The sequence below is a fragment of the Tripterygium wilfordii genome, chromosome 4, assembly GCF_013401445.1.
Source record: "Tripterygium wilfordii isolate XIE 37 chromosome 4, ASM1340144v1, whole genome shotgun sequence".
Lineage (NCBI taxonomy): Eukaryota > Viridiplantae > Streptophyta > Magnoliopsida > Celastrales > Celastraceae > Tripterygium > Tripterygium wilfordii.
In genome coordinates, this window is record NC_052235.1 from 16,054,016 (window position 1) to 16,076,073 (window position 22,058).

Sequence of the window (22,058 nt, forward strand, 5' to 3'; positions counted from 1 at the left end):
AGTACTTGAAATGTTACTTTTTTGATAAGTATAGCGCTATATGTACACAATGAGTAAAAAATGACACTTGGTCAAGTTACTATGTTCTTGGATTTAAGGGTCTGCTAGTTCATCAATTGTTGTTGAACTTGCAGAATTGAAAATGTATGGTGGTTAATTTACTTTCTACCCTAAAAATTGTATGTTTGATTATGAGATATGAATGACTTAGCCTTAAAATTTTCTTTTATCCTCTGTTTCTTCTATGGTATTGCCTGAGATGCTTAATATTTGTGATAGTATTTCTTTGACATTAAGGATTTGGGTCCTCTCCGGTATTTTCTTGGTATTGAGGTTGCTCGTTCTCGCCGTGGTATATCTCTATCCCAGAGAAAATATGTTCTTGATCTTCTACAAGATACTGGTATGCTTGGTTGTAAACCTGCCTCTACTCATATGATTCCTAAGAAAATTTAGTTGTAGACAAAAGATACTTGAGAGTTGGAGTATGTATATAGTTGATGAATAGTGAAGAGAGTGATGATGAAAAGGAAGAGAGAGATGATGAAAAGAAAGAGAAAAGATGAAAATGAAGAAAGATGATAAAAAAGAAGAGAGAAAAAATAGAGAAAATGAGTATGGAGTGTTGGAATGTATGGAGTGTTGATGAGTAATGTATATTATGGGATTCACTTATCCAATTAAATTGTGTCACGTAGGAGAGAGGAGAAGAGAAAATGATTTGGGAGTGCTAGATATTATAAACACTACTGTGGATGCTCTAAGTAGGTTGACAACACTTGTTAAGTAGGTATGATCCTGACAACACTAGTGGGTGAGCATGTCGGTATAATCTAAAGAAAATATCCTTTAGATCTGATTGTTCACATTTACCTACTTTTTTGAAATTAATTGTAGTTTTGACCATCTCCATTATCAAACGAGAAAATGCTTGGTGGGTTATCATGAATTTAAAACACCTCAATTTTATTTTCTTTTTTTAAATATCACATATAATTATGTTTTATTTTTTTTTAAATATCACGTAGAATTATGTTTGCGATTGAAATTAAACATTGAACACATATGATTAACTTAATAAATTGTCAATCAAACCAACTCTAATAAGCTAAAACACCTTAATTGATTTATAATTAAGGCTCTAGAAAACGACATGCAAAATTAAGCTTGGAACTCATGTCCAAGTTGGTCTTGTCCTTTCATGAGGCGCACATAGAGATTGACTCTACTTTATATTCAATTTGAAAGAAAAGACAAAAAACACCCGCACCACCTCACCACACCACACCAAAATATCGTTGGTTTCTTTAGTTTCATTTCATTTCAAAGGTGCAATTATATGAATTGTCTAGCACCTACAATATAAAGTAGTTATGTTAATTATGTTTTTGACTTGAGTTTGTGTAAACCAAAATACCTTTTGCTGCAAAACTTTACTTTACACGTCCATTAATACGACTACTACTAGTGTATAAGGTCCAATATTGACTACTAAGTACTATCTATCTGACTATCTGGTAGGACCAGTGTAATTAATCCTTCTTCCTTGTTTCTTCGACATCCAATGGTATATATGCAAGCCTACCAACAACGAACTACGCTACCAAATAATAAGGTGTTAGGTGCATGCACGGACCTTGTTTCTCATGATCAAGGGAAGGCAAATTATCTTGAATAATCTATACTTCATACGCATTCATGTATGATGTATGCATATGCTTTCTTTGTTAAAAGAAAAAAGAAAAAAGAACGGAGCTTGACACAACACAACTGTTTTTGGGTAGTATATATATAGATGAATGGTTGCGCTTTAGCATTGAAATTACTAAGCTAGACAATGATAAATTAAATTAAAATTTTTCATACAATTATATATGGTGATAAATTATAATTCTTTCCCTTTCCTTTGTGTCTTTCACCACCCACAAAAAAGATTGGTTCTAGTGCCTCACTAGCTAAATTTATGATTACACAACTAAGTCTAGCTAAGATGTGGCAATTAGCCATAGGGATTTGCATAATTAATTGGTTTATTATATATATATTGCTTCCATCCATCAATAGGAGATTTTAAGTCTCCCACTCCTGAGTAGTGCACTCAACTTGCTCTATTTTTAAATTACAAAAGAGGCAGCCATACATCATTCAACATGTTCTCTATCGACCATCTGCCTCCTCATAAAACTAACCAAAAGTCTAAAGGGCTGGCTGTTCATTTTTATTCTTTATTGATTAATTAATAAATACAAAGTATGTGAGATTTTGATTATTAGATAATGTATTCAACAACTATTTTTTTTTGTGTACAAGTACAAATACAATATACGACACACCACCAGATCAAGCCCAGGAAAGTACAGGTGTTAACAGGCCTCACGCAAGAGACACAAACCAAGCTCACGCAGGGGCAGACTAAGCCCACACACCTTATTATAAATATTCAAGAGGAGACACAAACCAAGCTCACGCAGGGGCAGACTAAGCCCACAAACCTTATTATAAATATTCAAGAGGAGGTGAGATTAGAACCCACGACCTGAGTCAGGGACATACAAAGTCATTGCCACGCAACCAATGGCTCATTTGTGTATTCAACAACTATTGAATCTTTAAAAAAAAAAAAAACACGTCATATGCTTTGTATTCAACGGTTAAGAATCATTCATATTTTTCATCCATTTTGTTATTAATGAATTTGATTTTTTTTATCCAACACAAAATATAACATTAGATTCAAAATCATTGACAAATTATCATTTATTATTATTATTTTTAGATTTGACAATGAAAGCTTGTTGTTAAATTGCCAAATTATTGGGCCTAAAATTGGACTTATATACGAAATGGTTGGGAGGTCCTCGCAACCATGCATGACTGGTGACTCGTGAGTTTGGTCCTTTTCCTTTGATACATTATGTATATCTCTATATCGAATGGTCAAATTGGTCGTGGGATCGATCTTAAATGTACAATAAGTCAACTATGCTACAGAATTGTGCTTCGGGTTTGACATTTTTTCAAAAAAACATTATAAAAAAAAAAGAGAATAGGTATAGGTTGCGAAGGGATGACAATGTCACATGGGTTTCCAATTTCCATGTGTTCCCTACTGATATGTATTAATTAACGGGATAAATACACAGACTTATATGTATATGTATGTGATTTTTATTTCACCAAACAATTAATGGGATAAATACACACACTTTTGAGTAACTACTAGTCTACTATGGGCAAGTTCAAATTTTTTATTTTTTATCAGAGGTCAGTTCAATTTTATATACACAATTATTCTTTTAAGATGACCATCATTGCCTATTGGTTCCTTTTTGTATAACCACTTATTAACCACTATTCACTTTTAAGTAATTGAGAGTATTAAATTTTTGATATTCTACTTTTAAGTTTAGGGTACCCGAATAACAATGTCATCGATTAACTCCGAACAGACTAAACAAAAACATAAAGACAACAACACATATGGATTGAACCAAGAATCTTGGATTTCCCTGCATTAAGAAAGGCCATCTCCACCATATCTAAGAGTCACATCACTGTGTGTCATGGAACACACCAGCAGAATCGGTATTGTGAAGAATCCACGACACTTGAATGAGAATAACCATAGCTCATCTCCATAAGAGACGGTGTGGTGAATAAACTTTACGTATTCTTTATTGACCATAACAATGATTATAGACTAGATTTATGAACCAGCAACAAATCAATAAAACTAAAATGATATACTATAAAAGGTGTATGGAAGAGGAGATGGTGGTCTCCTCCTCATATATGTGCAACGGGCGAAACTTTGGTTGAGAAAAAACTGGGTGGCTGGGACCTGCTATAAATTTTTTACAGCAGGTCCCGCTGTAATGACTCTAAAGGGATTAAAAAAAAATTATTTTATTTTTAAAAAATTATGAATGTGTTTTGATCAGGTTTACGAGTGTAATGGTATATTTTTTGTCTCATATAAAAATTAAATTGAACATGAAAAAGAGATGAAAATTGTAAACCGTTGAATATAAACCCGTAACATTATATGTCTATCTTGTGATGAATTTGATTTTTGTTTGGGATGAAAATTATACCGTTAGATTCGTAAACACGATCAAAACACATTCATAATTTTATTTTATTTTTAAAAAAAATTTAAACACTTCTTATTTATTAAAGTGGGGTCTGCTGTAAAAAAAATTACAGCAAACCCCCGGTATCCAAAAAAAACTTTAGAGAGAGGGGAGGTGGTTAGGGTTTGTAAATTATAGGAATAAAAAGGGGATTTTTTTTTTAAATACAACATAGAATATATAAATTGAAGCAACAAATATATAAATTGATGATGGATAATATTATTTACCAAAAATGACATGATCGGTGTATTCCACGGTCGAGCCCGCCAATAGCAAGAATGCTTCCACCCTTTAAGGCACACTTGACGAAGTCGGATTGAGAAAAATTTGGAGATTTGGTGGTTTTACTTTTTTTTTTATTTTAATGAGAATAATACGTACTATATTATGTATGATCATCAATTCATCACATATATATATATATATATTTATGTTGAAAGGAAATCAAATGACAGAGTTAATTAATAATTAATATTGGTAAATGACGGAAGAAGAAATTCAAAAAATGAGTCGTAATTAACAAAGATCTGATTGATTTGGTCTTAATCTGTCACACAAAATTGGAAACAGCCCTATTAAACCCAACAAAAAAGGCAAGCCTTAATTTTCGGAAAAGAAAAAAATAAAATAAGTCCTTTAAATGGGTTTGGTTATTCCCATCGGCAGTCGGCGGCTAACGTCACAAGACAAGCACGTGACCTCAAACTCCTTTTCACGCCCTTCTGGGGTCTGCGTGAACATTCAATCAGCGCCAAACCCAATTGGAAAGTCCGTTATAATCGCTTCTATCCCAAAGGAAGTAGGGGCAAACAAGTAAATCTACGAATCCTAATTTGGACCCATCACAGGGAATTAACTGTAAATTTAAAACAAAACCAAAGTTTGCTTGTATGATTTTCAAGGAAACGACAGGGGCGTGCCACTCAATAGTCAATTCTCAATATAAAGAGGAGAAACCAACAACAACTAAGAAGAACAAGGAGGAGAAGGAGGAAAACATAACATAACGTATTATAGAATAAGAAGAAGAAGACGAAGGTTTTATCGTCTAATTAGCAATATATGGATGGCCTGCGAAACAGAGGAGTGTTTGGGGTGTCTGTTTGTGGGCAAGAGGGGATAGAGCAGATGTCAAGAGATGGAAGCCATTACAGTCTCTCTAATGGGATTCTGCCGTCTCTTGGAGCCAGGAGTAACCGCCGAGTCAAGCTCAGGAGATTCATTATTTCTCCTTATGACCGTCGATACAGGTGACCATCAACAATGCCGTCTTTGTTTTCCCTTCTTCTTCTTGTCTTTCTTCTCGGATTCAAATTTTGTCCTTTTTCTAGCGCCCTCTATTTAGTGACATGTAACTGACATAGCTGGCTTCTTCTTCATATATTTTTTTTAATGTTATTATCCTTGTTGCATTATTTTGGTGAGTACATGTGGCAAAGACGGTGAAGGACATTAATTGTCTTGTATACTATAGTATTTTGAGATTTTGACACTTTGTTTGTATCAGAAGTCGATGAATTTCTTTAGTTGTTTGATTCCATCTGCGTTAATTATTTTTTACACTGCTTCTTAAAGTTTGTTCTTTTGTTTTTATTGGGATTTTTTAAGTGACTTCAATGTGTTATTTATTTTCTACCTTTTCTTTTGCCCCTTTTGGGTGTTTAGGGGGAAAGATCACTGTAGATTTTCTTCCCCCATTTTGTTTTATGATGAGAATTAATGTCTTTCATCCGCTGGGAAGTATGGGGATATTAAGTTTTTATTTCTAAGATCCTCTGTTTCTTTCAATGCAACGGCGTATGTATTAAAAACGTTTCTCCACACGGGTTTTGAATGTTGAAACTGTATTTTGTTGAAGTTTCCCAGTTGGTGGCCATGAGATTTTTCTGGTGGACTTCTTTGGAAAAAGGGACGCATTGTTTTGACCCAGAATGAGAGAGAGAGACTGCTGACTGCAGTGAATTTTAGAATATTTTTAGGTAATAATTCAGTTCCAAAATTAGCTGAAATTCAAACGATTCTTGCAGGTTATGGGAAACATTCTTGGTTATTCTGGTGATATACACTGCTTGGGTTTCCCCGTTTGAATTCGGATTCCTCAAAAAGCCACAGCCGCCACTCTCCATTACAGACAATGTTGTCAATGGATTCTTCGGTATTGACATTGTTCTCACCTTCTTCGTAGCTTACCTTGACAGAGCCACCTACTTATTTGTTGACAATCCAAAGAAAATCGCTTGGAAGTACATACGTTCCTGGTTGGTCCTCGACGTCATCTCCACAATCCCTTCAGAGCTTGTTCAGAAACTCTCCCCTGAATCATTCAGGTCTTATGGCTTGTTCAATATGCTCCGACTTTGGCGTCTCAGAAGAGTTAGTGCTCTTTTTTCCAGGTATAGTTCCAGTTCATCTCAGTGGCACTTGGATCCTTTTGGTTATGATTCACCCATATAATGTTTTTTCAAGCAGATTGGAGAAAGATAGGCACTATAACTACTTCTGGGTTCGATGCGGTAAACTTATTTGTGTGAGTTAAAGACCTTTGCTTCTTTACATAATAGAGATGCATACATTTTCTTATGCAACGCAGTATCCTATAATGATTTGGATTCTGTATACAGGTCACTTTTTTCGCAGTTCATTGCGCCGGATGCTTTTACTATAACATTGCCGCAAATTATGGTGACCCTGCAAGGACCTGGATTGGGTCATCCTTGGGAAGTGATTTCATTCAAAAAAGTGTGTGGAGTCGGTACGTGACTTCGATTTACTGGTCTATCACTACCCTGACGACTGTTGGCTATGGAGACTTGCACCCTGTCAATACAAGGGAGATGATCTTTGACATTTTCTTTATGCTCTTCAATCTTGGATTGACAGCTTACTTGATTGGAAACATGACCAATTTGGTTCTCCATGGGACTAGTCGAACTAGAAGATTCGTTAGTAAACTTGTTCTAACTTTTTTTTTATTTGGCATTCGACGTATTTTCAAACTAAATTCTCAGTAACTGTCTGCTTATGACGTCCAGAGGGATACCATACAAGCTGCTTCAAGTTTTTCCCAGAGGAACCAACTGCCTCCTCGCTTGCAAGATCAAATGCTAGCACATTTATGTTTAAAATTTAGAACAGATTCAGAGGGACTGCAACAACAAGAAACTCTTGATTCCCTTCCTAAAGCAATTAGATCAAGCGTTTCACATTATCTTTTCTACTCTCTTGTCGATAAGGTCTACTTATTTCGTGGGGTTTCTAACGACTTGCTTTTTCAGCTGGTAAGTTTACTAAAACATGCTCAGTTTTTTCTGTCAATATTTTTATTCATGGTGGATGGTGGATTGTGTTAGTAATTACTATTTTTATTACATGAAATTTTTTTGAAGGTGTCAGAGATGAAAGCCGAGTACTTTCCTCCCAAAGAAGATGTAATCCTGCAGAATGAAGCGCCAACAGACTTCTACGTACTTGTCAGCGGTGCTGTGGTAAAAAATTATATCCCCTTCACTTTGGTTACCATTACTTTACTTTTTTGTTCCTTTGGTTACGTTGTCTTGAATTCATATTTTCATTTCATACAAAATTTCCAATTTATAAGCTCTCATATTTGAATTTCTCCAACAGGATCTACTGGTTCTGAAAAATGGTGTTGAACAGGCAAGTTTAATCACTGAAACGTGAAAAGATAGTCAGACTCATACATATCAGAGAATTAGTTCCACCACAAAGAATATGCTGGATTAAATTATGTTGATTTATTGCAGATTGTAGGAGAGGCAAAAACTGGTGATGTCTGTGGTGAAATTGGTGTCCTATGTTATAAGCCACAGCTCTTCACAGTGCGGACCAAACGACTGAGCCAGCTTCTACGGCTGAATCGCACTACATTCCTGAATATTATCCAGGCCAATGTTGGAGATGGAACCATAATCATGAACAATCTCCTTCAGGTCTGTATATTTTAGTTCTCAAGTCAGTAACATCTGATAGAAACCTCAGCTGTATTCTTGAGTTCTTATTTGACTAGTGTGACGTCCTTGTAACAGCATCTGAAAGATTGCAAGGACCCAATTATGGAAGGAGTTTTACTGGAAACAGAGAACATGCTTGCTCGGGGTAGAATGGACTTGCCACTCAGCATATGTTTTGCTGCATTAAGGGAAGACGATTTATTGGTGCATCAGCTGTTGAAACGAGGACTAGACCCAAATGAGTCGGACAACAATGGAAGGACAGCTCTGGTATACTAGACAATGTTCGCTTCACATTTCGATAATGCATCAAAGTCTTATAACAATCACATAATGATGTTTATGTTTGTAAAATTAGCATATAGCAGCGTCTAAAGGTAGCGAGAACTGTGTGCTTCTTCTGCTGGATTATGGGGCAGATACGAATAGTAAAGGTATTTTCTAGTCCATTACTAGATCATAACCAGTTTCAATTATACTTTAAGTAACCAGTTTCAATTATGCTTTTTCATTGTTGCTTTTTTTCTTTTTCTTTTTAGCTTCTTTTATAATTGCTTCCTTGCTTCTTCAACTTTTAATTATTTGAAAGTAGTTGTTGGATAGTCTATTTGAGATTATATCAATAATCAAACATGATTATTTTCAATAGAAAGCTTCAAATTACACATAGTGGGCTCCTTTATCAGTAATCGTCCATTACGATTAAGACGTATATCTGTCTCTTTTCTGGCCTTGAAATATTTGGATATTCATTGTTGTTATGTGTTGACCTTGGCAAATCTAAAAACTGTAATTTTTGCTGTTTTCTTCAAATCTTACAATACTAGTTGACAAATATGCGAGGCATCAATGAGGTTTTGCTGACATAACAATGGATTTCCTCATTGATTATCATATGATGTGATGTAATGCATTAGTCCTTCATCGTACCTCTTAAGTTTTCTTACACTTGTAACATCTTTATCTGAAATTTTAGACTAATCTTGTCGGCTTACCATAATTTTCTTTTGTTTAAACTTAGTTTTTGATGTCCATTATGTATATATCAGATTTTGATATTTTATACATACATTATTGGTCTAGCATGCGTGTCAAATCCAGTGATTATACTGTCGTTTATACACAGAACATGCATGATTTAGCCATCTTGATAATTTTTCAAATGTATATGTCATCTGCAAAGGGTAGTAGTAAGAAGTCTTCTTCAGATATTATTTAAAACCTTCTAATATCAACTGGTTGGCAACCTGTCCGTTCTAAAATATCATGTGTGCTTAATAAGTCAAAGCAAATGAATCTATCTTCTCTTGATATGTCAACTTTTGTTACAAAATTTATTGTCAAGTTGCTATGAAATGTTTGTTTGTAGCATGCCTTGTGCACCAACTGTTATGGGGAGTTATTACAGTTAATGACAGAATCCTGAATGATAAAAGTTAATTTACTGACAGATTAACATATATGTTTTTTCATTGTGAACGTTGCTTTGATTGTGCTCTTTAGCAGTTTACTTAACACTTGAAACCAGTTACTAAAAATGATTCAACAAAATTTGCATTTTAAGCAGATTCGGATGGGAATGTCCCTCTATGGGAGGCAATGCTGGGTGATCATGAACCAGTAATCAAGTTGTTAAAGGACAATGGTGGAGACATAAACTGTGGAGAAGTGGGTCAGTTTGCTTGCACTGCTGCTGAGCAAAACAACTTAGACTTGCTCAAGCAAATTGTTCTGTATGGAGGGGATATCAGATGTCCTAAAAGCAATGGAACAACAGCTCTCCATGTTGCTGTTTGTGAAGACAATGTTGAAATAGTGAAATACCTCCTAGACCATGGTGCCAATATGGACGAACCAGATGTTCATGGTTGGACTCCAAGGACTCTGGCAGATCAACAAGGACATGAAGAAATAAAATTTATATTCGAATCTCGTGAAGAGCCGAAAACTCAGTCTGTTGTCAAAATTCCAGAACAACGGCCACAGCAGCAGAGTATTCGCTTCCTTGGTAGGTTTACAAGTGAACCAACCATCCGTCCTCCATCCCAGGAAGGCACATTTTCGAATACGGATAGATCTTGGAGCCAATCCCGTCCGAGGCGAAGGACTAATAATTTCCACAACTCACTCTTTGGGATAATGTCAGCTGCCCACAATACGGAGAAAGACACGCTCTTTTCGCATAATGAGGCTAATGGCACCGGAAAGTATGGTGGAAGTAACCCTTGTAGGGTGACCATTAGTTGCCCACAAAAAGGAGAAGTTGCAGGAAAATTAGTCTTACTTCCTAAGACCTTTCAAGAGCTACTTGAGATGGGTTTGAAGAAATTTGGATTCTATCCAAGTAGAATTCTAGTCAAGGATAGTGCTGAAATTGATGATATAGAGGTTATTCGAGATGGTGATCATCTTATATTTGAAAGCAATCAGGGTATGCAAGAAAAGAATTGTCACGTCTCCCAAAAAGAAGGGGAGTTGTAGTCGACTCATTTCCTTTTGTTTTTTTTTTTTTGCATGGTTCTTCTCTGTAAGTGCCACTGGAGATGTATAAGTTCGTCTCAAAAAGAAAAATGAAAGAGAAAATTTAATGAAATTCATGCAGTGAAATGTCCATATTCAAACTTACAACTCGGTAACCACATGCCTTTAGATTTCCATAAATCTCTGATATGTGATATATTACCTTTGGCAACTTTTCGCTTCTCCACGTAAACTTGATTCGTAGATGATTCCAGGCCTAGTCATTAGTCTTCTCCTGATTCTTCATCCAAGGGCTGAACCTGCATCAATGCTGAAAAGATTCACTTGGCATTGTTAAAAACATTGATTTGTTTCCAACCCCAGTTTTTTGCTCAAACAAACATGCAGAGTGGGAGCAATATATCAGATTCTTGCCTGAATGTGCTTTTCTGCACCAAAGCTTCTAGATCTCAGCTTTAACTCTCCTCTGCTGCTTGTCAACTCATCCAGTATCTCAGAATCATCTGATTCTGCTTCACTGTCGTCATCTCCTGAGTCCTGATTGATTTTCATATGAGACCTGCAACCGGGAAAAACAGATGTTCCAGCATTTTACTACAATGTCTCTCTTTTCCTGTACCATAAGACCATGTTCTAGCCTTTCTACTCTTTATAGCACCAAAGAGTAAGCCAAAGGTGAATAGAATACCCAGCAACCCATTTACATATAGCCATGGATATTGGTACATCACTGAACTTGGATCCTCATCTTTAGTGATTTTGAACTCACTTACAATCCCATGCATTTCATGTACAAATTTTCAAATTTCAATCGACCTTACTTTTCAGCCAGTACAGACTGATCAAGACACTAAAGCATAAATATGCATACCTTCAGAGCTTGTTGAAGGAATAGAACTGCAATTAACGTGCCAAAAGTTTCCCCAGCAATCCTTGTAAATTTGGTGATGACTGTGCAAGCATTAAATATTGCAAGAAGAAAGAGTAGGACAGCAGGCCAGACACATACCCTACAAAAATTTTAAAGTTATTCCTATACTTATATATACAGGCTATTTGCAACTGAAGAAATATTCCTGTTAATACCATCCAGACCAAGCCAATAACAACTTCTTTCCAAGATCTTCCCTTCCCTTCCCTTAGTAAAACTGTATAAGTAGGTATACATTATAAGTTATAACAGTGGGCTCTGCAACTCCAACAATCAAGAGAGGCTGCCCACCCAATATTGAGTGAATGATGCCACATATAGCTGTGGAAGCCCTGTGCTCAAGCTTCCATCTGAGAAGAGCCGGGAAAAAAAAAATGAAGAAGAGGAGTGCATTGATGTCTACACTCTACACAATGTGATCGATCAGATAATTCAAATGGCAAAATGTAGAGGACCTATTTCTCTCCTTAGTTGCTCTCGGAAAGCAATAACTGGAAGAGCAGATGCAAAGAATATGTACATAGCCGGAGCCAGTAGCCTGACAAACAGATACCACCAATATTACATGAAAGGTAGATGAAGTTTACACAACAAAAAAGAAAAAAAGAAAAGATTGAGAAAAGAAATCGAGGGGAACCTGGGACCGGAGCAGAGTGCAGCAGGCCAATCTTGTTTATAACAGGCTTTTCTCCCTTTGAAGTCCTCAATAATCCCTTTGAAAGGGGATCTAACATTGTCCGTTGCTGAATCCAATAACACATAATTAAAACAACTGGTCTGTTTTTTTCCTGTGTAAATATAAGAAGGAACTTCCTCTACAAATGCATGATCCATGGACAGTCTATACTATATATTAAAATGGGTGAGGCAAGCCTGGCTTGCCCACACCTGTCCAATTCTCTTAAGAGAGCGAGTGAGAGTTTTCGCACTCACGCAGGTGGATTTCTTTTGTTGGGTTTTTATATGCATTTGATTTTGACGCAGTATAGAAAAAATTATCAAAACCCACTACATTTTTTACTACTATAAAATTGAACCTGATCAGAAGATGATCGGAGCTTGGACAATGTTGTGGATGATCAAAAGGAGGTGAAATTATTTCTTTCTATATATATGAACTTTTAACGAACTCAAGAAGAAGCTTAACTGGAAAATAGATTACATGCTCTGGTTGTTCTTATTACCAAAATATTCATCACGTTTGATGTTGGGATGTCCGTCGTTTACTATACCAAGACTAGACAACATAGAAAAGCTTCACAAATGCCCAGGCCTGTTCTATTAGTTGTTACCACTTCTATTAGTTGTTACCACTTCCGGTACTGGTGGCCTCGGAACGCATGGTCCGTTATCAAAAACTATCTGTAACTCTAATTGATCTTTCCTGCAACTTCCTAAAATAATTTCTTATTGTCGAGCACAGTTACTGTTATCTATAGTAGAAAGGTCAACCCAAGTCCGTACAAACGAAGTCCACATCACGAAATGGGAAATTCCATCAGAAGATCATCCCCGTTTGGCTTAGCGTTTAGGACTCATTAGTTGATGGAAGGTTGCTTGGCGTCTTTAAACGACGCTCGTGAAATGTGTAAAGAGCAGTGGCTGACAATCAGATCAAAACTCGAAACAAAAGTCGAACCACATTCAGTCATCACTCAAGCTTAGAACAATGTTTCCCGAGCGTCAAGTAAAAGGAGAATAATCTGTGACATAATTCAAAAAAAAAAAAAAAAAAAAAAACACCGCCAGCGGCAATTTCTCCCAAGCAGGAACTATATGTTCTCAAAGATACAGGAAGGTTGATTCCCAACTTACAAAATGATTTAACCATCGGACATCAGGAAAGGACTGTGATTCCATACAGGGAATATAAGTAGCACATAATATCGTGTTCCTTCAAAGATAATTCTACAATTACTTCCATAGCTTCCGCAATGACATGTTCTTCTCTGTCTCCTTTTTCATCACTTTGGCCACTGCCATCTCAAAGTCTTCTTGTGTCACATGAACCCGCCTCTCTCTTAAAGCAAACATCCCTGCCTCTGTGCACACAGCCTGTAAGATAGAAAAAGAGTAACCCGTGTTCATATCAATCAAGTTCAGCTAAAGAAAAAGGCCTGGAACTTGTATCAACCTAATAGCGATGGAACAAAAAGATACGACCACCCTTGAATGTTAATCTAAGCTAATCATGTTTGATCCATTCCCTAATCTTAAATGGAACTCACAAGTCCATTTTGCCCAAAGGCTGCAGCTATATAAACTAGTGTTTCTAGGTTAATATCAGCCATTTCTCATGTACACGCTAATTTCCATCATTTGGGTTTCAACTGAGATATTAGATCTAGCAAAACAGCAGCTGCAAAAATACCACCACCTATGAAGCACGGACATGGACACGAGTGTCGGACACGACACTGCACAGATACGCCGACACGGCAATTCTCAAAATTCTAAGGATACGACACGTCAAGGACACGGCAAATAAATATTAATTAAATATATTTTTAAATTTAATTCATATAAATATCCAACTATAAATCAAAATATTATAACATCATATTAATCAAAAGATCCAAAAATAATTATTAATTTCATGCATCTAAATCTTCAATTGGATATTCTTCAATATTCTCCATCCGTCGGTCATCAAAAATAACAGCTTCTAACTCTGGTTCATCAAGTGACAAATTGGCTATTTGAAGAACTCCAAAAGGGTTAGGAGTTCTAAAAGTGTTTAAGAGAATATTGTTCTTTTTATCAATTTCTAAAAGGGTTAGGAGTAGTCGTTTTGATCCATTTTTAATAGGATTAGGAATTGTCAACTTTAAAGTTGACCATTTAAAATTAAATATTTTTGTTTTGGAGTGTCGGACACGCTTGCACCGCGTGTCCGACAATAAATTTTAAAATTCAAATAAGCAAGTGTCGGGCAAGTGTCGTGCAAATGCAAGTGTCCGTGCTTTCCTGACCACCACCAAGCCCTCCATGTCAAAGGAGAGGCAGATCAACAAACAAACAATGAAAATCAGGTGTGTGCTTTGGGTGGCACGTGTCAAACATGGCTCAAACAACTTCATAAGTATTGGCTCTCCCCATCCACCACAGAAAATCCAAGTTCAATTGGAAACACTGAACCTGAAATGGACATGGGCAGCTATATCTGAAATAGAACACCAATAAATTAGATCCAAAAACCTTTTCGTGGAGAAGCTTTTTTGATAGCCATATAATTCACTGTTCTGTTCTAAATTTAAGTTGTTTCCACTCGGTCCTGACAAATTGTGAGATACATTAAAACAAGTTCAACCAAGGTTGTTAAAAATGGGACTCCAAGGTCAACTTCTCAGCAAATCAATGCAAACAGTGGCACTGCTCTATTGGGGCATATGAGTTTTTATATGGCTCCAATTTTAAAATCATATATTTCAAAAATCAAAAAGATAGTGCAAGCCAATACATGAAAACATGATTGAAAAAAAGAAAGATCAACAGCTTTCTGTGATGAATAATCTAAAAGGTAAACAACTCTTGTGCATGAGGCTCCCGCCGTGAACGAGGTTGGGAACAAGCAAGATGTACACAGACCTTACCCCCACATAATATGTACTGAAATCGAACCTATAACCTCTAGATTGCACCCCTGCAACTCTACCACTAGGTCACATGTTCGGCTTTGGGATGAATAATCTAAATGCACAAAAATTCAATTTTCATGCTCATACCAGCCATTATTGATAATGATGGAGAAGGCTGAAAGAATTAAAAGCAAAGACAGAATATGGTCATAAAAGGTCGCACATACCTTGAGCTCTGCACCAGATGCACCATTCATCTTCTCTGCAATTTTCTTCAAATCAATCCCACGCATTAAATTCATCCTTCTTGAATGAATTTTCAAGATATCAAAACGCGACTGCAATACAATTTCACCCACAGAATCATGCATCACATCAGAATGTCATTCTTATCGAGAAAAGCTCACCACATTGAAGACAACAGTGACAACAGAGTTTTCCAAGGAAAGGAAGCATCTTTACATAAAATTGACTGTACTTGGTGTTATATGCTTTTCTGGTTTAAAGGCTCTGTAGGATACGACTGATAACTTAAAGGAGGTAGTTTGTGACCTGACACATCTATAGTGTGCTTCTGGAACCAACCTAGTGCGTGTTCAATAAACTTTATATTTCCATTAAAAAAAATTATGAAACCTAACCACCTATCAAATTCATTCAACCACAACTCACTTTCTTACTAGATCAATGAGAACCATATACAATGTACTAAGAATACGGGACACTTAAAATGTCAATGATAAAAGGACATACTAAAAAAGAAGCAAAGTGTACTTTAAACTTAAAAATCACAAATTTGGCAAATCTATTATACTCTCAATTAAGCACTTTAACTTTAGTCACATAAAAAGCATTTGACTTTTCCAACCCAAACATATAACCTATCAACTGACAGACACTTCTATTGCATAATGGGGATGTCAAAAATTTTAGTTTGCCAAATACATTCAAAGACACCCCCCCTACTAACAATCATGTAGAAGCTACATATACAACATATATATACATCTTTGAAGCTGCACATACAATGCATAATTTTGACACTTCTGTCTGTCTCTGACAAAATTGGCAGATCAAACACTTCTGAGTTTTGACATTAACATGGAAAAATGTATGATAATTAACTTTCTTTTGAATGGTCAGTCAATTTAATTAAAACATTAATTCTTTCCTCAACCAAGCCCAGGGGAAGCAAAACAAAGCAAGGTTATCTACACAGAACCCTTCAATGTTAAATAAACATGATAGGCAGAACATCCATTTCTTCATTTTCCACACATGCTTAATTCCTTACTAAGTTCACAAAGCACATTGTTCTTTGCAATAGAGGGTTAATTTAAAAAAAAGAAAACAGCAGAACAAGCTTATTTAGATCTTCTTATACCATTGTGAGAGTAGGCAACTAGGCACGTACCTCTTCATTAGGATTTGGAAATTCGATCTTTCTGTCAATCCTCCCTGGCCTGAGGAGAGCTTGATCAAGAATATCAATCCGATTAGTGGCCATTAAAACCTGTTACAGAGAAGTGCTATGGTAGGTAACAGGTGATTTGAAGAACCATATTCAGATGATCTATTGTTCAACAGTTCAGTTTTATGTGCACTTCAAAACTATTTAGCACACCTTGATCTTGTTAGAAGCTTCAAATCCATCCAGCTGATTGAGAAGCTCCAACATAGTTCGCTGCACCTCACTGTCGCCATTGCCACTTCCGGATTCCATTCGAGCAGATCCAATGCTGTCTATTTCATCCATGAAAATGATTGACGGAGCATGCTCTCTGCGCTCAATTGAGAAAATAAGTTGATTACGTTACATATATAACCAATGTTGCAAAATAAGAAGTAGAACGTAGTTTTTCAAATGCAGCATCAGGTTATAATAGCATGCAAATACTTCAAACATCAGTAAAAAAAACCAGTTTTGAGGTTCAGCTTTTTTTCCCCCTGGGAAAGCAAAAGAGGTTCAACTGTAGTATACCTTTCCAACAGAAACTAGTTCATTTATATTATCCCATTCAAGTCATAAGCATAATATGACACAAGCTTCAACAATATTGTCAATATATAATACTAACCGAATGAACAAATCCCAATTCCAAATTGTCAACCAAAAATAGAACCCCAATGCCCATAAGGAACCAACCAAAAAATATATATTAGAGTGAATAGGAAAGCAAATAATCAGCGAAGAACTGGCATATAAATGGTCAAGCCACTGAATCATTAAATGAACAAATCAGCTGAAAGTAAGAAGCAAACCTTGCCATAACAAAAAGTTCTCTAACCATTCTAGAACCTTCTCCAATGTACTTCTGGACTAATTCAGAACCAGAAACCCTGATGAAAGTACAGTCAGTATGATGAGCCACCGCCCTAGCCAAGAGTGTTTTCCCTGTACCAGGTGGGCCATACAAAAGCACACCCTATCACACAAGACAGATGCAGCTAGTTAAAGCAATTAAAAAAAGAGAAGAAAATTGAATCAGCAGATGAAGAAGTTCATAGAACTCACCTTTGGTTGGGCTATTCCAAGACTCTCAAACAATTCAGGATGTTTAATTGGAAGCTCTATGACCTGAAATATTAGTACCGAACAAAATAAAGAATAGGACCAATCAACAATGAAAATTATAATGAAGCGATCATATCACATGAAGAAAATCCACAGCACAAAATGAACAGCATATATCCAAAGTAAGAATTTGAAAGAACAAAACCTCTTTAATCTCTTTAATTTGCTGGTCAAGACCACCAATCATGTCATACGTAGAATCTGGAACTTTTTCAACCTTCATAAGGTTGACCAAGGGATCAACTTTGCTTGGCAATACCAAATGAAGAACATAGCTGTCATTACGGAGGGCAACTCTTGTTGATGGAGTGATCTTTGTAATATCAATACTTTTATCAATATCAACAACATATTTCCCCTCTGGATGAACCTGAAAGCAAAAAAGAACATCAATGGACAAATTAGGTATTATACGCCAGTGGTACGCTCCATATAATGCATCCAAAGATTGAGGAAATAAGGTCACGCCATCTTCAAAAATTGAGTTCCAAAATCATTGTAGAATATAAATCCTATATTGCTTAAGGTGGGTCTATTGTTAGTCAAAGGCAAAACAGCTCAACAGTCATAAGCCTGGAGGGCCTTAGATCGAGAAAACAAATACCAGCCGAAAAAATAAAACACTAAAAGAACCTTTAATTGAATGAAACTTTCCTCTCGCCACAATGATTGTTCACTAAAAAGGAACTTTAATTGAATGAAACTTTCCTCTAGCCACAATAATTGTTCCCATCAGCAGAAGTTCACTATTATAATTGGGGGTCACTGGTTGACAGGATAGACACGAACCAGAGACAAAGCATGACTCAAATATGAAGATACGCAAAAAACAACACCAGAGTAGTTAAATGTCCTAGGCACCAACCACACCTAGCACCTTAAGGCACGCCTAGAGATCACGGGTGCAAAACAGACAAAGTAATGACATACAGTATGAAACCCGTTGCACCCAGCCACCCACTATCCAACTACCACAAAAAGACGTATGATTGGCCTCCCTTACATGACCAGAGCTTTCAGAAGGGGAAAAAAGAAAGAAAGAAAAAGTCCCAAAACAATCAAACAGAGCACAGCAGCATGAGATAGTTTATAGAAGATGAAGAAGAAGAAGAAATGAAGGACCAAGTGCTGAAAATTCTTCTGTCAATGATGAAGAAGAAGAAATGAAGGAGAAAGCGCAGGAAATTCTTCACCCAGTCACTTCTGGTCAAGGCTGTGCAGCAAGTGTCATTATCCTTTGTCTACAGCGTGTTCTACTCGTCGAGCCGAGTGAGTGTTTAGGGCAGCTCATTCTTCTTTTGTTATTTCTTTTGTTTTCCCATCAACAGGGCTCAAGGTTCAGGGCCCGCCCATGCAAGTAAAGACCCATTCTTACAAGACGCCATCCTCGCCTTGTGTGACAGGCACAACAAAGCACGCCTAATCCACGCCTTGTCAAGGCCACGGGCCTCGAACCAGGCAAGGTGCTGATTCCCTTCAGTGCCTCACCTTAGCCCTAGTCGCGCTTAAGCATGACTTTGACTACTCTGAACAACACAACCGATAACAGGATCATATGAATAACTACAATTGCCACGTTCTTGATTTCTATGCCATAGACACTGCATTTTTATGTTTGGATGAGTTGTAATCACTATTGGCGGTGATAGTAGGCTGAGTGAGCTCAAAAATGCCTTTTTTTCCTGAAAAGTCTGGTTTACAAAAAGGATATTTAGGAATAATTTTTTTGATTGGAAAGGAAATCGAAGAACCAAAGTCGTGCATCCCAATAATTTCAAGGTCGCAGGATTACCAAGCATATTTGAAATTTTGAAAAGGATAAATCCATATCACCAGAGCTAGTGGCATTGGCCCAATTTATTGTTCTTGCATTCAAAGATCTTGATGACACAATAGCCACAAAGTTGCAAGACTGTCCGTCAGTGCTGAAGTGCTGGGAAGAAAGGATGAATGATGTAGAACGCATTTTGGAAATCTGAACTATGCAAATTAAGAGTTGCTGCAAATTTAGGTTTCTAGACGGGAAAACTTGGCAGCAAGGAACATATGTAATTTTATGAGGTTTTTTGGGAGGAAAAGTATGAAAACAACATCGAGATCAAATGAGAAAGTAAGGGAATGATATTTGGAAAAAAAAATTTGAACCAAGAGAGAGAAAGAGAAGCTAGGGTTGCTGCGAACACTAGCCCAAGTAAATTTAGCAAGAAAGAAAGGAGGGGTGGAGAAAACCCTAGACACACATCAAAATAACCAAATAATCAAATTCTTATTATCAAAACATTTACCTCATGATATTAAAGCACAGATAAATTTCCAAGGTCATATAATTGAACTTTACAGATTGATGCTTCTTATCCTGCAAAATAATGGTCTGCATTCCATTGTAGAGGAGAGTGCTCACAAAACCAGATATGGGGTAGCATGTCTTAACAGATACAAGAAGGCAATGAAAATGCACTAGTAAGTGGAGAAAACCTGATAGGTAAAATGTGTCATTTAGTATAAAAGCTTTAAAATCTTGTATTCGAAAATTATGAATATGCTTCGAACATTTGTGGCTTCATATATTCACATATTTTTCCGCTTTGAACTTTAAAGTACATTCACCAATTTGTTAAATTTAGGGTGCAAGGAACACTGGAACAGGGATCTTGAGAAACAACTAGAAACATGTTATGGGAGAATATGCTTGGAACTAAAAGGGACCACTATTTTGACTCGAAAGATTGAATTGGAGGAAGCTGTGCTAAGGAGATCTACCTATGTAGGGACACCACCAAGTAAGGAAGACTAACCAAGACGTTGGATGGGAGGCGCAGCATCTATACAACTGATTTAGGTCTATGATTACTACTCATCCAGAATGGAAATAACAGAGTAGGAATTTTTCTCAGATTAACTTAACTTTCTAGCTCATTGTATTGTTTAGAGGAAATACAAAAGTGAAGGCATAGGGAATAAATGTTGGATGGGAAGGAGAAGAAATGAGTAGTTTTGTGCACCTTTCTCTGGCAGTTAACAACCACATATCTACACTTGAATCTCATGTTTTTTCTTTGTGACATTTCCATTCATTGATTCTCTCCAAAAAAAAAAAATGTGAAACACACTTATGCAAATTACAGAACTTGGCACCATCACCACATGGGTTGAAGGTACTGTACCTTAACCAAAACCTTGTTTTTTCCCATTACTTTGACAACTTCACCAACATACGATCCAGGCTCTTGAAGCAGCTGCAGTTCCTCCCTAAGCATCCTCACTGTCCAAGTTATAAATTCAAATAATGTCAGCGGCCCATTAAGATACAACGGAGACAGAAAGAGGAGGCCATAATGAAAAAAAAATACAGTTTAGATAATAGCTCTGAGTCCTACAAACCATCATATCAAGGTCCAAAAAACAAAAACAGAGAACAACATATATCCTAGTGAGTAGCTCAATACGCAATTACGCATGAAGAGCAGCCATCTTGTTCTGAGGCTTCAACAACATCCATGTTAAATGCAAAAATTCCAAAACCTCATAATATTTGGGATAGAACGAAATATCCAATTCATTCAAAATCCCAAACCAAAGGAGTAACTAAATGCCGCTACATTCAAAATCCTAAACTAGAGGAGTAACTATATGCTGCTACATTTTCCCCCAACCTATAGCATGGAATTAGGGCTATCTTGTATCGAGGTAAGGAGGTTTCGAGTCAACCTGATACCACAACATTGTTAATGTAAAACCGAACTCAATAAAATAGGGTGCTTTGTCTCTTCTATTATATTGCGAATTGCTGAAGCTGAAAAAGGAAAGTCTTGAGGATATGAATTTTTCGACCATGGCAGTTAATTAAGCTTTGGTATCTCTTTCATAGTGATTTAACATAAACTTTGTAACCCCAGAAATTTTTGAAACAAAAATATCAAGAAATATTTACAATCGTAAAAACAACAGACGGAGAAATCGAAATCCAAACCCTAACCTAATTAAACAAATCGGAAAACAAAAGGAAAAAAAATTCAAAATAAAGATCCACCGAACATGAACGAATTAGGGCTTAGTGATTGCCTTTGGAATTAAGGTCGTTGCGCTGTGCTTCAAGGCGATTCAGATTATGTGTCTTCTGTCGGAGGAGAAGCTGCAGCTTGTGGTTGTGTTGATAATAGTACTGCCTCAGCCCCTCACCCTGCTTCGCGGCCCCCTTGGCCGAGCACATCTCTTCAGACACCGCCAATTCCGGTTGCTTCGTCTCCACTCCGACGGTTGCCATAGCCAGCGAACTCCTATTCTCCTCTTTCCAAGTGCTGGAGATGTTTCTTTCTAATCAAGCTAGTGTGGGAGTGGGAGTCGAGTTCGGTTGAGATCTGCGACCCGAAGTGAAGTATATAGGCG

General features: G+C 36.7%; 2 protein-coding genes across 2 annotated transcripts; one reads left to right on the top strand and one right to left on the bottom strand.

Annotated features, from left to right (window-relative positions):
• The first annotated feature begins 5,032 nt into the window (after window positions 1-5,032).
• On the top strand, window positions 5,033-10,732 carry LOC119997960 (potassium channel AKT1-like). The gene is made up of 11 exons (XM_038845206.1): window positions 5,033-5,386; window positions 6,164-6,529; window positions 6,606-6,663; window positions 6,758-7,078; window positions 7,169-7,414; window positions 7,523-7,621; window positions 7,761-7,793; window positions 7,901-8,086; window positions 8,183-8,377; window positions 8,466-8,541; window positions 9,675-10,732. Exons 1-11 carry the CDS (start codon window positions 5,199-5,201, stop codon window positions 10,586-10,588), a joined length of 2,682 nt encoding a protein of 893 aa, XP_038701134.1. The 5' UTR covers window positions 5,033-5,198; the 3' UTR covers window positions 10,589-10,732.
• Window positions 10,733-13,180: 2,448 nt separating this feature from the next.
• On the bottom strand, window positions 13,181-22,043 carry LOC119997641 (26S proteasome regulatory subunit 8 homolog A). The gene is made up of 9 exons (XM_038844785.1): window positions 21,735-22,043; window positions 20,837-20,934; window positions 17,818-18,042; window positions 17,613-17,675; window positions 17,360-17,523; window positions 16,722-16,878; window positions 16,512-16,610; window positions 15,325-15,435; window positions 13,181-13,574 (listed from the first exon to the last, which is right to left on the bottom strand). The coding sequence occupies exons 1-9, from the start codon at window positions 21,934-21,936 to the stop codon at window positions 13,434-13,436; spliced, it is 1,260 nt and encodes a 419-aa protein (XP_038700713.1). The 5' UTR covers window positions 21,937-22,043; the 3' UTR covers window positions 13,181-13,433.
• Between the last annotated feature and the right edge of the window lie 15 nt (window positions 22,044-22,058).

Coding starts and splice junctions, on each gene's coding strand:
- LOC119997960 (XM_038845206.1), top strand. CDS start 5,199: ATGGATGGCCTGCGAAACAGAGGAGTGTTTGGGGTGTCTGTTTGTGGG. Junction 6,530..6,605: donor GTTAGTGCTCTTTTTTCCAG/GTATAGTTCCAG, acceptor TTTTTCAAGCAG/ATTGGAGAAAGATAGGCACT. Junction 7,794..7,900: donor TGAAAAATGGTGTTGAACAG/GCAAGTTTAATC, acceptor GATTTATTGCAG/ATTGTAGGAGAGGCAAAAAC.
- LOC119997641 (XM_038844785.1), bottom strand. CDS start 21,936: ATGGCAACCGTCGGAGTGGAGACGAAGCAACCGGAATTGGCGGTGTCT. Junction 16,879..17,359: donor GAACTTTTTGTTATGGCAAG/GTTTGCTTCTTA, acceptor AATTGAGCGCAG/AGAGCATGCTCCGTCAATCA. Junction 16,611..16,721: donor AAGCTTCTAACAAGATCAAG/GTGTGCTAAATA, acceptor TCTCTGTAACAG/GTTTTAATGGCCACTAATCG.